Below are 16639 nucleotides of genomic sequence, written 5' to 3'. Positions count from 1 at the left end.
TTAAAGTAAGTCAGCAAGGCTACTATCAGCTTGCTGACTCGGGGTAAAGTACCAGATTCAAGCAGCACAATTGCATAAATGAGGGCAAGCATAAAATGGAAAAATAAAGCAAACAACACAATATCATAAGCATAAGAGCAACACCATCTGAATAAAGCAAATTCGATAGCCAACACCAAAACTGACATTTGTTATCTGATTAAAAATGGCACAAGGTAAAGTTTACAAAAACAAGCATAAAATATCCCAGGGCAAAAAGTGCCACAAACAGCTGATACCAAAAGTGCGTTTAAAAAAAAATAAACTAATCTTTAAAAACAGCAACGCCAGAGGAACCACAGGATGACACCGGTGATGACTGCCCGCACCTTCAAACTTGTTGATGATCCGTCTGGTTGGTACTGGAAGACAGCAGGGCAGGATCCAGGTAGTCTTCTTCCTTCAGCTCAATGGGAGGGAGAGTCAAAGGATCAGCATTTTGAATAATCTCTTCAGGAATGATTTGTGTCTCCCAACCAGTAGGTTCCTTGTGCTTCTGCTCCACCAAGAATGCATACTCAATATCCTGGCAATCCTCCTGTGTCAGACCAATGCCATGCACACCACAGCGATGAGCCGCAAACCAGCCACCGTTGTGACTATCAGTAATGCGTTTGCTATAAGTCTGACTACGGGTGAAACGCAAGGCACCATCTCGAGCACCGGTTCTGTAGGCAGTCTTGGCATTTTCATCTGCCTCCTGCAGCTTCTCAGACAACTCTTTATTCTTAATCTCCTCTGCAGTCAACTGGCTCGCAACACTCTCCAGCTCTTTGTTGCGCTGTTTCAACCTCTCCAGCTCAGAGGATTTCTGATCCAGATCACGTTTGGTATCACCCAATTGTTGGTCCAAATCAGCCTGCCTCTTCTGCAGGGCCTCATTCTGCTCCTGGTAGCAAAGGTACAGCTTCACAAGCTCCACTGCAGAGTTGCAAGCCTACAAAAGACAGTTCGTTAAAAACAGCACCGATTGCATACCATATATATATACGAAAAGCATACCATAAAAATAACACTGATTGCATACCTTGAGCATATCATTCATATGTTGGGCAGCCGGCGCGTCAATCTCAGCAGCAGGATTGTCGCGAGGAGTAGCCAGATCCTTCAAAGCCCTCCAACCCATACAACCACCCCCTTTGCAGTCGTCGGTGAGTATCGACTCACTACGAAGAAGATCGATTTTAGGGTTCCAGGGTTCATCAGGCTCACCAGGAGGAACCTCAAAGTACTTCATCTTCTTGGGGGATAGGCAAATCGGAGTCTTCTCAATCCACTCCCCATGACGGACAAAGACACCCATGTTCAGACCAGAGCTGGTACCAGCACTCTGGCTAGGGCGAACATACCCAGAAGAAGTATGAAGAGTAGGAGGCATGAGAGGAGGAGTCTTCTGGCCCATACCAGCAACATCAGTATCATTTACCTCTTGCTCTTGGTTCTGGCGGGTTGGAGTCATAAGATCCACAACCATCAAGTCTGGTTGGGCTATCGGCTCAACATCTGCAACAGCATCACCCCCTTGGCCTGCGATGTTCACATCGGCAGCTGATTCAAAACCCTTCTCAGGAGACTTCTGCTGAGACTTGTCAGGGGCAGGCTGCGTAGTACCGTCCACTCGAGACCGATTCACCCGAGTGAAGGGTTGGTTACGATCACGAGGACGCCTGCCAGTAAGGGCAGCACTGCGACCGCAATCCAAACTTTTAAAACCACCGGCCATATCAGGAGCAGTATGAACGGTTTTGAAGACAGGTTTTGGAGCAGGATTATCGGGAGCAGTATGAATGGTTTTGAAAACAACTCCAGTGGGTGCACGGATGGAAAGCGGTTTGGGAGCTGGTATGGAGCTTAACCTCTTTGTCTTCTTAGCAGGAGACTCACTCACAACCTCCTCCCGAATCGAGCCACGCTTTTTGTTGGCTTGGGTCGCGTAGGTCGACAGAGTAGAAAACACACCCTTCGGATTGGGAGGGTTGTTGGTAGTAGGGCGACCGTCTTTACCCAAGCCAAGAATAGCAAAGTTGAGAGTATGCAGGCCTGGTAAGAAAAAACAAGCAAATTTTTTTTTAAAAAACAGACAAACAACATTACATACAAAACAAGAAAAGCATACTTTAAACAATATAAGAGGGGGATATAGCTATCAGCCCCACGACCATACCAAGAGTATGGGTGTGGCACAAGCCAACTGCAGACAGCGGCCCATTTCCCAAAATATACTTAGCAGGAGGCAACCAGTACTTAGGAACGGTCACAGACTTCTGCAAACCGGTGTCAACATGCAAACATGACACAAACTGATGGGCCCTTTTCTCCCTGAAACCCAACTCCCGAATGGGGTAATGGTTCATATGAGGACGGGGGAGATGAAAGCGAGTCCGAATGGGGAAATCAGAAGGCACTCTCAACCAGTAGAACTTCTTTTCCCAATCTTTACAGCTAGACAGCTTGGGGTTGACTGTCATTTTACTTGTCTTGGTGTAAAAAGACCACCATCCAGACTTCTTCTTGTACTTTTTCAACCAAATCAGCCGCCTAAACAGGTTAATGGTTTGGGGCCATTGTTTAAAAGATAGCAGCCAGGTAAAAGCCACAACATTCCTCACTACCTGAGGCGTTACCTGCGCCAAACATACATTCCAAGCCCGGAATACCTTCTCTATAAAAGGATGAAGAGGAAATCGGAGGCCGAAATCTAGATGATGGGCATACACGCCGATATGATCAGGAGGACAATCCAAAATCACACTCCCCTCAGCAGGAATCACGAGACGGTACCCTTTGGGCAGTTTCAAATACTCTTTGGCCCAGCGCGGATGGTCGTCTTTGATAGCCCTATCACGGAAAGATTTGATTATTTTAGCTTTGTAAACGGCACTACCAGCAGGAGGAGGACTCTCAACCCTGTAGCTCATCTCCTCCGTATCGGAATCTGGTTCCACATCCAGATCCCCTTCTCTCAAAACCTGCTCACATAGAGAGGTCACGTCTTCACCATCATCCCACAACTGGCCAATATCATCATCAGACTCCAAAATTGAATCCCCTATATCCTCATCCTCTCCCCCACCGCTACCGGCGGAGTTATCGGACCCCGCAGCATCGTTAGCACGACTGCTAACCTCCCCTTCATCCATCTGACGGCTCCCACCAGCCACGTCCTCTAGATGGGCACCCCTGACGGCATCCTGGTTAAAAGACACAACAACATTGCCAAAATTAGTGCCATAGTCACCATATCCTTTACCGGCAGGGTCCATAAATTGCGTCCATGATCGAAGTTCGTACTCAAGGGCAATAGAGGGAGCATCCACTGTCGGGATTGTTTCGCAGTTATCTACTAAATTCAAATCATGACGAATGTCGGCTCGTACCTGTTTGCGCATATGAGCCTGTAATTCCTTTGCAGCATCCTCGTAAGACGGCTCAAAATAGTCAGAGGCAGACGGTTTATCATCATCCTCAAAATTGACATCCTCAGAGGTAGACGCAGGGTCAGCATCGTCATACCCAGCCCCACTCAACACATTATCACTATCTCGCTCACTCGACATTACACCCAAATATAAACCTATACGAAGGAAGAAACAAAAACAAAAAAGACTATACCTTCTCGCACAACGGAAATTTAGCAGCCCAGAACCGAGGTACAACACTTCCACAAGCACCACAGTCAGCAACAGAAACAGCGCCGAAAAAATAACTCACAGGAACAAAGGAGAAGATTTGAGAAAGAGAGAGAAAAGTTTGAAGAAAAGAGCGAAAGTGTTTTGACGTTTTAAGAAAAGAAAGTTAAATAGTCAAAAATCGAGGAAAACGGGCGATTTGACGGTTAAAGGCAGTTGAAAGGACAGAGCAAATCTCAGCCATTGAAATAAAATGATAAAGCGACACGCGTCGCATAGCACGCAGATGCATCACACGTGGAATAAATTTAAGCGGTACAAATTCAAAATACTTCCTAAAAAATTCCAAAATCTCAAGGGGGCTAGTCAGCATCCAAAACCTCAAGGGGGCTAGTCAGCATCCAAAATCTCAAGGGGGCTAGTCAGCATCCAAAATCTCAAGGGGACTAGTCAGCGTCCAAGCATCCCCAAAGGAGCATATCGGTAAGAGGGAGCAGGACACCCTATCTGCTTAGTTTCAGCGAAATTACAGGTGGTATTCACTACGAGAAAGCTAATCAGCACTTAACGCATAAACACACCAGCATTTCGCGGAAAGCGCGCAGTCTGAGGGGGCTAGTTGTAGGGAGAGCACTATTTTCAGAGCAAGCACATCAGTCAAGACAGATATGCTCACTCTGAGGGGGCTAGTTGTACGGGTATGCTACCAGCTGGCTGGTAGCATCGCCAAACTGTTAAGGATAAAGGCAAATAAATCCTTAACGGCAGTTATTATTCCCTACCAGCATCTCTTACAAGCCGGTAGGGAGGAGGCACGTGACCAAACCAAGAGGTCAACGGGTCGCTATCAATCGGGTAGGACCCATTTGTCCGTACGCCCGACCCGCGCCTATATATATGGGCTTCATTTATGACAAAAGGTACGCAAACACAATCATTTCCACTAAAACCAAAATACTTATCACTCATCATACCTGACTTTAGCATCGGAGGGGGGATCCTCGAATCACCCTCGAGGCTAGTTCATCTTTGTTATCTGCGCAGGATATCATCAGGATAACAGCAGCACACGACCAGCAAGACCTCTCCAACCGTTCCCAAATCTTACCGGAACAATGAGTGTTAAAGAAATATAATACGGAGTAACAGATGAATTAAATACAATATCATACTATTCCATATTTGATTAGAAATTCAGAATGTTCTTGTGCTACTCACGCATTGTGTGTGTTTTTTAACGTTGGCTTATATCGGTAAATCTCAAAACCTAAAGGCGAAGACCAACCACGCACAAATCTTCTTTGCGTGGTATGTATCATCATTCTACTATGCTATTATAGCAAGCATTTTTAACGGGCCGGGGAATTTTTCTTTTTTCTTTTTTCTTTTTTCTAAAGGATAGATTTACAGAAAAACAAAAAAGTTAAGAATTTAACTCATTCTCTACTACTACGTACAATATTCCGTACAACAGTACATATACACGGCTACGTAGTCTTTCATGACTCTTGTTCTTCCTCGTTAAAACCCTTCATCTCATTGAGAGAAAGAGTGAGAGAGCACGAAGGTGTTTTAATGGCGGAATACATCGAGTTAGACATTAACGAGTTGGAGTCACCTTTCCCTCAGCCTTCAAACGCCGAGACAGTTGCGAAAGATGAAGATGATCTCGTTTGGGCTGCCATCGAACGACTTCCTTCCTTTAAACAATTGAATTTTGCTCTCCTTCGAGACGATGGAGAAGCGCAAGTGTCGACCATTGATGTAACCAAGCTTGATAGGAATCAACGCGAGTTAGTCGTACAAAAGGCCCTTGATACTCCTGAGCAAGATAACTATAAACTTGTTTCTGGTATTAGACAACGCTTTCAAAGGTATTTCTTATAACGCTTTGAGGTTGGGTTGACTCGGGCTAGATTTCGATTTGTTGGTGCACTTTTCCTCTCATGTGTTAAACTAAATTTCTTTCCAGTACGTACTACATAACATATTCATGTGTTTTGAAAAATCAAAACAGGAGAACGGAGGGAGTAATTGTTTTAAAAGTAATGTGGAGTACATTGTTTAATTGTGTCAAATGAATTGTATTGTAGAGTCGAATTGGAGTTGCCGAAGGTAGAAGTGAGATTCGAGGACTTGAATATTACAGCCGAAGTTCAAATAGGGAGAAGAGCTTTACCAACCCTCATTAATTTTACTCGTGATAAGATTGAGGTTTAATTCTATCTAATTGATATTCTTTAACTAATGCAATCAAACAGATTTATTATCATTTGAAATTATTACTAATCTCAATCAATTTATTTAATTACAGGGTATTTTAAAGCTTTTGAGGATATCTCGTCCTCAAAGACATACATTAACTATCTTGAATAATGTCAGTGGATTTCTCAAGCCTGGAAGGTGATCATCCGTTCTTTTTTAGTTGACACGTTTCTTTTATCAGTATTATTATTTACATTAGTACACAATTTTATTTAATGTTGCATATTCAGGTAAGTTGATCGCAATGTGGTACTTCTTATTGTTATTTTGTCAAACAATTTGCATCTTAAACGTTTGCAAGTATTATTAGGTTTATTACTTTAGCTTGATGAATTCAAAGTATGCACTAAATGATGATCTTTGGCGAAAGTATATCTAATTATAATTGACCAAATTATATGAGATCAACCTTTGGTCATTGCTAAGCTAGTCTTGCTGAACAAACTATTGTAAGTATTATGATTGTATTTTTTTTATGCGTATATAAGATGAGACCACTAATTATCTCTGTTATATAGTAGGGAAAGCATTACGGAGTTTGTCTAATTTTTTTTTTATTCTCAACAAACCCCATTCCAAGCTAATTCCAAGCTAAATATAATCTTGACATTCCACATTCGCCTCAACACATAGCCACTAATCTCCAATATATGTCAATTGCCACCCAAACACCACCTCAACTTTTTTTTTAAAAAAGAAATCCAATGCTATCAAAAAAAAAAAAAAAAAAAAACCCGAATTAACATGTTTAAATTTTGTTTGCTTTTGAATATGTATAGTTGTTCATTGGTAAACCCAAGGGAAAAAAAAGATAGGGCTTAAAATAGCGGTGTCTTTGGTCCTTTATTTCTGGCAATTGTGAGATCAACAATATAGTATGATAATATGCTAATATAGAGCAGTAACCTTACTCATAACATACTTGCACACATGTCCTACAATATTACATTTTAAACAGTATCGCACGTAGAAGTACAACAATTAACAAAGAAACTCAATAACAATATTTGCATATTAATCATTTTGTTTTAAAAAAAACAACAACAATATTACATATTACTTCATTTTTTTAATGAGTTGATGGAAAACATGTCTTATTTGGTAAAAGTTATTCGGTTATTGAATGCAACGACGAACTATATAATATTACACTCTTTTCTTTTGTATTTCCTAACAAGAACTTCCAACAAGAAACTGCTAGACAATAAGACCATGTGCATTATTGACTTTCAGTCAAGTGAAAAATAATTTCTCTCTCATCTTTCTCATTCTTCCACCCCATTTTCCACTAACTTGACATACCTCTTACTTAAAAATCTCATTTTTCTTCTACAATCTTGACTCAAAGGTCATTAATTTTTCTTACCTACTCCCTCTGTCCCTTAATACTTGCACCGTTTTGACTTTTTGCACTATTCATATAATTCCTTTTAAGCCTATTTTATTTCTAGTATATGAAAACAAATGTTAGTATATAATATATTGTTTGTTTCATCTTAATATATATTTTCAAAATATTAATATTTTTATAAGTTTTTATAATATGTAGTTAAAGATATTGGTGGTCAAAGTTGCGTATTGACAAACATGTCAAGTCAAAACAGTGGGAGTATTAATGGACGGAGGAAGTACTTTTTTACTTTAAATTCACCTTCAAACACAATTATTAATTTTAACAAACAAATAAATATGAAATTAACATACATATAAATAAAAATATAACGTATAACCTTGTAAAAACTTACAGTATAATGCAAAATTTTCTAAAAAAAACATATGCGTTGCATGCATGGCAGCACCACATGAACCCAAAAAAAAATGCATTACATGCATACATATATACAAAATGATATTAGTCAATATTAGCCCAGAATAATATTCTGTATGCAAACAGAAAGCAGCAATTGCCTAGGCTCCATGTAAGTTACGCAAAAATGTGGCCCCAAATCCTATTTTAATTAACTTGACTATGGGTCACATATCCGATTCGGGTCAAGTTAATAAAATTTTAAACCTTATATAATGTCAACATTGTAGTCATTTTGTTATGTCAATTATCGCTCGACCCAAGCCACACGTTAAAGTTGCACGTGCCAAGAAGCTAAGTCGAGTCATCAGACATGCTGCATCCTTCAACAGCGGAGAGAGCTCATGGTGATAATTCTGTTCGATTGAGTTAAGCATGGTAACCATCGATTGAGCATCACTGCATCAGTTTCTAGCTCCAACTTCAATCTCATAGTATCCACTGCCATTACTTGTACAACATTTGCGCATTTGCCACATTAACCTCCACCCTCTCTATTCCCCTTAAAAAAACTCGCTCTCTCTCCTCTCTATTCCAACGACACCCGTTTCCCTCCGGCAACCTTGACGCTTTAACGAGCCACCGCCGCAGTACGCTTTTTGATAGGCCTTTATGGTCAAATTCGATCACAAAAACACCAAATTTGGAGTTTTGATGGTCGAATTTGGCCACCGAAAGCCACAATTTAATCTAAAATGGACATATCATACCCTCTATTTCTCAATTGGTTATGGTGGAAGTTCTTTTTAGGGTTTTGATGGTGATTGTCGTGGTGGCACACTAGTGTTCTAAATTTTTCTGGCATTATATTGATTAATGCTTGGATTTTTTCAGGATGACATTGCTTTTGGGACCTCCAGGATCAGGCAAATCTACGTTGCTATTAGCTCTTGCAGGAAAGCTTGACAGTAGCTTAAAGGTGAATATTTCTTGTTTCTCTTATGACTATCTAATTATCAACATATTAATGATTTCATTAGTGCATTTGATTGTCAATGTGAACCACGAACGACCAACGAAAGATCATTCATATGAATGAATCGATTCCTTAGTGGTTTTTTTTTTTTTTTTTGGTAATTAAGCTGTAGCAATTAAATTCAAAACCCAAACACCGTTTTTTTTCTTGGTAATCAACTTGTGTTTCCAAACCTCCCTGAAGAAAAGACATCCCAGTATTCTACCTGTACAAACAATTACAGCAAGACTAATTATAAAAAATGAGACTCATACCCAGTTATATCTCTACCACTTGTTTTCTGAGTCATAAGACTAAGAATCCTATACTTCATGTCCTCCTTAATGTTATTTACAAGTATATTCTATGTCGATATTTTTTGGTTCCATAGAATATCATTCCTGGCATTCCACACATAATAAACAGTTACAAACTTTTATAAAAGGCGGTTTTACACAAAAAACCGCATTTGGTGTCATATAAGTTAAGTAATGAAACCAATTAGTTAAACAATCAAAGTGGTATTTTCGGTAAGGCGGTCTTATACAAAAGTTGCGACAAACAGTAGCTTGTATTCAAGTGAGGCAAACCCCTTTCACGAACCATTTGATTACTCCATTAAAACTTTTACTTATGCCTTAGTTTGTTGTCAGTATTAGTTATCAAATTTAAATGTTTATTTAGAATTGTGGATCAATTGACCATTTGAGGTTTTCAATTGGGCCTTGTTTCTTATGTGAATTACACTTAATATTTGACTTTTACTTATGCAGAAAAGTGGAAATGTAACATATAATGGCCATCAACTGAGTGAATTTTGCGCGCAAAGAACTTCTGCTTATATAAGTCAGACAGATAATCACATTGCCGAGCTAACTGTGAGAGAAACTTTTGATTTTGCTGCTAGATGTCAAGGTGCTAGCGATTCCTTTTCAGGTAAAGTCTGAGTCTGCAACCTGAAACCAGTCCAAGACAAAAAAAAATTAGGGCTTTGGTACAAAATTTTGAATATAACATTTTGTAATGTATGTAGTAATAATTCAATAACAATCTCAAGTTCTGAAAATCTTAACGTGTAGGTGCATCTATCTAGTGTTCGAAATTGTTTTACTCTAGTGCTTTATGTTTCTAAATGTCCTAGAAAAAAGGGGGATCATGATAATAGAAAACGAAAAACACAGTAACAAGTAGTTGCATGAAGTTTTCAATCTGTTTTCTTCCTTGCAATTGTAAGTTTTGAGTGTATGATTTGCAGGATATATGAAGGAGCTTATTCGATTAGAGAAAGAAACAAAAATACATCCAAGCCCAGAAATTGACGCGTATATGAAGGTTGACCTTGTTCTGTACCCCTTTGCACAAAGAGCTAGCTAACAGTATTACTGATAATCTAATTAAATGATGAAATGTACTACAGGCATTGTCAGTTGGTGGGAAAAAGCATAGCATTTCAACAGATTACCTTCTCAAAGTTCTTGGCCTTGATATATGTGCTGATACTGTTGTTGGTGATGACATGAATCGAGGGGTTTCAGGTGGTCAACGAAAGAGAGTTACTTCAGGTTGACTAGTTTTTCATTCACTGACTTCAATCGTTGTTATCTTTGTAGATGAGACACATGTACTTCATCGCAGTCTATTGATGCTATCTAATGTAATGCAGGAGAACTTATTGTCGGGCCAAAGAAAACTCTCTTGATGGATGAAATATCAACTGGACTAGATAGCTCAACCACGTTCCAGATAGTTAAATGCATTGGGAACTTTGTTCACCAAATGGAAGGAACTGTACTCATGGCTCTTCTTCAACCAGCACCAGAGACATTTGAACTCTTTGACGATTTAATGTTGTTGTCAGAAGGGCATATGGTCTATCATGGACCTCGTATCGATGTGTTGGATTTCTTTGAATCATTAGGCTTTCGCTTGCCCCCTCGTAAGGGTGTTGCAGACTTTTTACAGGAGGTTTAATGTTTATCCATCCATTTCCTATGAGAATTTTTGTGATAAGTTTTACTTGTTCATGGTGATAATCTCCCCTGAATTTCCCTGTCTTTCTAGGTTACCTCTAGGAAGGATCAAGAGCAATATTGGGCAGATCCCTCGAAACCTTATAGATTCATTTCCGCTGAACAAATTGCTGAAGCATTTAGAAATTCTAGATTTGGGAAGATGGTTACGTATACTCTGTCTGAGCCATATGACAAAAAGAGGAGTCATCCTTTAGCTCTGTCCAAAACAATGTTTGCATTACCAAAATGGGAGCTTTTTAAGGCATGTTTCTCCCGTGAAGTTCTACTGATGCGCAGACAGAGTTTCCTGTATGTATTCCGAACCGTACAGGTATAAAATTACATCCAGCTATTGTCCGTTAATTATGATAGTAAATGTGTAATTCATACACACTTCATAATCATAACAATTAGTACTTCCTTTTCCATGTATGTTATGTGTTGTATACTAGTCTGCGTAATCTATTTTATTGGTGCCTATCTCGAATCTTTCACTGCATAAACGATCAGTGGTTTGATTTACTTATTTTTTTCGTTTTGGCAGGTCATATTAGTTGGATTTATCACAGGAACAACTTTTTTAAAAACAAGGCTACAAACTACAGATGTGGCTTACGGAAATATTTATCTTGCCTGTCTTTTCTATGGGATCACACATATGATGTTTAATGGATTTTCGGAGCTGGCTCTCATGATATTTCGACTCCCGGTCTTTTACAAGCAAAGAGACAATTGTTTCTATCCTGCGTGGGCATGGTCACTTTCGAGCTGGGTTCTGCGTGTTCCATATTCTGCAATTGAATCTATTGCATGGTCGTGTGTTGTATATTATATGGTTGGGTTTGCTCCTGGAGCTGGAAGGTATGTCCTGAAAATAAATCTCCATCTAGAATTTAAGAAAGCAAACAACCTCGAATAAGAAGGCATACCAATTAATTTTTTAATTTCGTGCTACTGCTCTCCAGCTTTTTCTGTTTTATGCTGCTTCTATTTGTTATACACCAAATGGCGTTGGGTCTCTTCCGGATGGTGGCTACGCTAGCAAGAGATATTGTCATCGCGAATATTTGTTCTACAGCTTCCTTGCTTGTAATACTTTGTATGTGTGGCTTTATTATTCCGAAAGGTAAGCCTCCTGAGTCTTGAATCTTATATGACATACTGCAAAGTCTATAATGAAAATTGGATAGCTACCCCAACTGGCTTCTTTACATTTCAGCTATGATAAAACCATGGTGGACTTGGGCATACTGGGTGTCACCCTTATCCTATGCTCAAACTGCAATTTCTGTGAACGAATTCTCAGCAACAAGATGGATGAAGGTAGCCTCTTCTTTTCTTTCTGTACTTCCATCTCTGTTCTGCTGAGTATTTTCAGATTTTTTAGTACTGCAAGTAACAACTAAACTGTATTTTTAATGTGTTTTCAGGCCTTAGGAAACACTACAGTTGGGCAGGATGTCCTTGAATTACATGCTATACCGACGGATGGTCGTTGGTACTGGATCGGAATTATTGCTTTATTAGCCTATGTATTTCTTTTCAACAGCATAGTTACACTAGCCTTGGCCTATCTGAATCGTAAGTACCTAATGTTTTATTGGAGTGGACTTCTAATTAAAGGCACTGAACGGAAATTTGTGCTTTCTTTTGGCAAGTACATCAATTGTAATCGGGTTGTTTTTTGTATCTACTTCATCGCAGCTATAAAGAAAACCCAAACTGTGATCTCGGTTGATGTCTCAGATGAGGTTGCAGTTGATGAAGGTCAGTCTTCTTTTCTTCTCTTGCCTGACAAGCATAAGTAACTGTAGAAAGTAGTGCAGTCTCCTCAAGTGTGCTTCTCATGCAGGCAGAGATGAGGTGTCTACTTTGAACGGAGCTTCTAACAACACTGGGAAAAAGAAGGGAATGATTCTTCCATTTCAACCACTTAGTATGACATTTCATAATGTCAACTATTTTGTTGATATGCCAAAGGTAATAACAACCGTTTTATATACCTATATCTATATGTTAGGTACTGAATACTTGTTATTAGTTGAGATGTATTTATTGTAGTTGCATATGTAATTTATAGGCTATGAAGGCAAAAGGTGTACTAGAAAAGAAGTTGCAGCTGCTGTCAAATGTGAGTGGAGTTTTCTCGCCAGGAGTTCTGACTGCATTAGTTGGGGAAAGTGGAGCAGGAAAAACCACTATGATGGATGTGCTTGCTGGCAGAAAGACTGGTGGATATATAGAAGGAGACATTAGGATTTCAGGGTATCCAAAAGTGCAGCATACTTTTGCCAGAATTTCAGGATACATTGAACAGAATGATATACATTCTCCTCAAGTAACAGTGGAGGAGTCGCTCTGGTTCTCTTGTTCACTTCGCCTTTCAAAAGAAATCAGTAAAGAAACCAAAAAAGTTAGTTTTCTTGCGGAAGATACGTGTTGACATGACTATCTTAGTTGTTTAGTTCCCGAAATTGAATAGTATGTTGAAATGTTATTGCAGGAATTTGTTGATGAAGTGATGAGGCTGGTGGAGCTTGATAATCTTAAACATGCTTTGGTAGGATTGCCTGGTACTACTGGCTTGTCAACAGAGCAAAGGAAACGACTAACCATCGGTGTAGAGCTTGTTGCAAATCCTTCAATAATTTTCATGGATGAACCGACATCAGGACTTGATGCACGAGCAGCGGCTATTGTAATGAGAACTGTCCGAAATACTGTTGATACAGGACGAACAGTGGTCTGCACTATACATCAACCAAGCATTGATATATTTGAAGCATTTGATGAGGTTTGGCTATGAGCATTCAGTCCTCTGCAAATAAATAATCTTGCAATCTGAAACCATTTTGACTTTTTACATTTTGTTGCGCAGTTGCTTCTTATGAAACGCGGTGGACAAGTTATATATGGAGGAAAGCTTGGAGTTCACTCTTGCATAATGATAGACTATTTTCAGGTGATATTCTTCAAACCAAACGTATCAGATACTTTCACTATTGGGCTTATTATTCCATTGACCAGAAAGTTGGACTTCTAAGTATAATCTATATTATGCATACAATCAATCTTCTTCAATTTATATGTTGTATGCATGGTTTTTCTATTTCTAATTGAAAAATTGGGGCGTTTTTCCGTGCTCAGGGGATTGATGGAATACCTCGCATTCCTGATGGCTATAATCCTGCAACTTGGATGCTTGAGATTACCGCCCCTGCCATTGAAGAGAGACTCGGTAAAGACTTCACCAGCATTTACAGAAATTCCAGTCAGTTCAGGTAATTTTGGTTGCTTCTTTTCATTCCTTCTGTTTAGGACTAGGGTTGCTGCTTCCGTATTTGTGTTCTCATTATCAACCTATGTAACGTTTTTGTTTTATGTTAATTGCGCATCAACTCCAGAGAGGTAGAAGCTCTCATAAAGCAAAAGAGTAAGCCGCTACCTGGATCAGAACCATTACGATTTGATACGACATTCTCTCAACATATCATATCACAGTTTTGGCTTTGCCTTAAGAAGCAATTTGTTGTGTATTGGAGGTCTCCACAGTATAATGCTGTGAGATTCCTTTTCACTACATTTTGTGCCTTGGTACTTGGTTCTATATTTTGGGATGTGGGATCAAAAAGGTAAAGTTCCACTCTTGCCATAACATCTTTCATACAAACCTTTTCTTTTTTCATGCCTGATTTCTGCTGATTATCTAAATCCAAAGAGTTCCATTCACTTAAAACAAAGTATGGAAGTTTTTGCATCAGTAAGAATGAATTCAATCTGCTATATCGAACCATTTATGTTTATGATATGCTGCCTATGTTGACTCCTTATAAATTTATTCTAATGTCAAGGGATTCAATCATCAACTTGATGACAATCATGGGAGCCCTTCACTCTGCATGTTTGTTCTTGGGCGTCAGTAATGCTTCTTCAGTACAACCAGTAGTTTCCACCGAGAGAACAGTTTTCTACAGAGAAAAGGCAGCTGGAATGTACTCTCCACTTGCTTATGCAGCGGCTCAGGTCAAGATTTATGGATTATATTCTCTATTCTTTCATGAATGTCAATTAGGTCCAGGAGTATCAAATATTCAAATATGTATGCAGTCTTTTATTTTTATTAAGAAATACATCAAAATGTTCTGCTTTCATTTGTTTGAATCAGGCTCTTGTGGAAGTTCCATATATCGCTGCACAGACATTGACGTATGGCATCATCACGTACTTCATGATTGGTTTTGAAAGGACATTAAGTAAGTTGACTGTTTATCATATATTAAGTTTTAGTATCTCATAAATCATAATAGGCCAGCCTAGCTATGCAGAGAATACTTGCAATAGAACTGGTTTAAGTACTCTTTGGACTGTATTTGTATTTCTCTTAGCAAGAGAGATCCTTTAGATTTAAACACCAATACTTTGTTTGTTTTGCAGGGAAATTTGTGCTATATCTTCTCTTCACTTTCCTTACGTTCACTTACTTTACCTTTTATGGAATGATGTGTGTTGGAATTACGCCTACACAGAGTGTGTCAGCCGTCATATCTTCATCATTTTACTCGCTTTGGAATCTGTATTCAGGTTTCCTCATTCCCAGGAGAGTAAGTTCGGTTTCCCTTTTTTTCAGTACTTATTATGGAATCCAAAAGACTTTACCATACCAGTCAAGCGAGCTAGACAGGTTTTGTTTAGTGCACTTACTGTGTTTTTGTTTCTCCCATCTGTTAGTTTATCCCTGGATGGTGGATATGGTTCTATTACATCTGCCCTGTAGCTTGGACACTGCGTGGAATTATATCATCGCAGCTTGGAGATGTCGAGTCTATCATTGTTGGAGATGGCTTTCAGGGTTCAGTCAAAGAGTATTTGGATGTTCATTATGGCTATGGCCCTGGAATGATCGGTGTTTCAGCTATTACTCTTCTTGGCTTCACGCTCCTTTTTGCTGGTGCCTTCGTTACTTCTATCAGATTCCTTAACTTCCAGAGAAGATAGCAAGGATAGGGTAGGATATTACTGGTGTTTTTTACAGTAAAACACAGGAATCTTATAGAGTCTCTTGGGATTTATATAATTGGATTATGTAGGATCTAATTCCAATTTTGTTTTTCATCAACTGGTTGTACACTTGTACAGTTCAAGACTAGAAGCTTCAGGTGCTACCTTTTGCTCAAAATGTGATTATCAGATGTAGCTAATCGGAAGTTGTTAATATGAGCAACACTGTTGCTCATTTCTCAACTCAGTTACCCATCTAGGCATCTACCATAGACGAGGAGTATTTTATTTAAAACAAAGTTTCACAACTGTGATTCGCGTCTTCTTTCAGTTTTAGCTTTCCTTACATCAGAATATAAAGAAAAAGATTCCATTATAGTTTTGACCTTTATAGAATCACGAGTTGACAAGATGCTCAGTACTGTATGTCTACCAGCCTAGCCAAGTATTAGGTTGTTCATGCTAGGTTACACTTCATATAAAAAAAAATTAAGCTCAAGCCCAAGTTCGCGTCGATCTCAACCAAGCTTCCATTGTGTTGACTCGTTTAAGTTTTCAATTGTCTGAGCTTAGCTCACGAGTAGTTTATTACAATTGAAGCTCGAGATTGAGCTAAATTAGATCAATATAAACAAACTTTTGATGAATGAGCTTTCATAAACGGGGAATATTGTATCTAATGAACATGAATATCTTTTATTTCTAAGGAAGTGAGTACTCCCTCCGTTCTTGATTACTAGTCTTATATGCACGCGATGCGTGCCGATATTTTTGAAATTTTGATTTGATATATGCGCAAGTAATTTTCCAACGTTTTATATAAAAAATTGTTTCTAAGGATATTACCGATATCTTACGTGGACACCTAAGTGTTAATTATTAGTTACTAAACTAAAGTTTGATCATAATGCATTAAAGTAATTATTTCAATAAC

The 16639-nt window shown here is 38.9% G+C and overlaps 1 protein-coding gene across 5 annotated transcripts; it reads left to right on the top strand.

Annotated features, from left to right (window-relative positions):
- The first annotated feature begins 5106 nt into the window (after positions 1 to 5106).
- Positions 5107 to 15883, top strand: LOC110806005 (ABC transporter G family member 31). Of its 5 annotated transcripts, XM_056831639.1 has the most exons (24): positions 5109 to 5542; positions 5762 to 5882; positions 5983 to 6071; positions 8575 to 8659; positions 9469 to 9631; positions 9951 to 10027; positions 10113 to 10257; positions 10359 to 10660; positions 10757 to 11038; positions 11252 to 11568; positions 11673 to 11833; positions 11927 to 12030; positions 12138 to 12288; positions 12412 to 12474; positions 12560 to 12687; positions 12788 to 13120; positions 13211 to 13501; positions 13586 to 13669; positions 13855 to 13988; positions 14112 to 14339; positions 14559 to 14730; positions 14873 to 14960; positions 15142 to 15308; positions 15436 to 15883. In XM_056831639.1, the coding sequence occupies exons 1-24, from the start codon at positions 5244 to 5246 to the stop codon at positions 15700 to 15702; spliced, it is 4251 nt and encodes a 1416-aa protein (XP_056687617.1). In that variant the 5' UTR covers positions 5109 to 5243; the 3' UTR covers positions 15703 to 15883. The 5 variants fall into 5 exon arrangements, with proteins under 5 accessions (XP_056687616.1, XP_056687617.1, XP_056687620.1 ...); XM_056831638.1 differs by having other exon boundaries at positions 5107 to 5542; positions 12138 to 12474; XM_056831642.1 differs by lacking the exons at positions 5109 to 5542; positions 5762 to 5882; positions 5983 to 6071 and adding an exon at positions 8065 to 8118 and having other exon boundaries at positions 12138 to 12474.
- The last annotated feature ends 756 nt before the right edge of the window (positions 15884 to 16639 follow it).

The sequence above is a fragment of the Spinacia oleracea genome, chromosome 6 (genome assembly GCF_020520425.1).
Source record: "Spinacia oleracea cultivar Varoflay chromosome 6, BTI_SOV_V1, whole genome shotgun sequence".
Taxonomy (NCBI): Eukaryota; Viridiplantae; Streptophyta; class Magnoliopsida; order Caryophyllales; family Amaranthaceae; genus Spinacia; species Spinacia oleracea.
This window is presented reverse-complemented; position numbering and strand designations above follow the sequence as displayed.

Excerpts from the sequence above, each read along its gene's own strand:
- LOC110806005 (XM_056831638.1), top strand. The coding sequence starts at position 5,244 with ATGGCGGAATACATCGAGTTAGACATTAACGAGTTGGAGTCACCTTTC. Across the intron at positions 14,961-15,141 it reads TGGTTTTGAAAGGACATTAA|GGAAATTTGTGCTATATCTT; the intron begins GTAAGTTGACTG and ends TTTGTTTTGCAG. Across the intron at positions 15,309-15,435 it reads GTTTCCTCATTCCCAGGAGA|TTTATCCCTGGATGGTGGAT; the intron begins GTAAGTTCGGTT and ends CCCATCTGTTAG.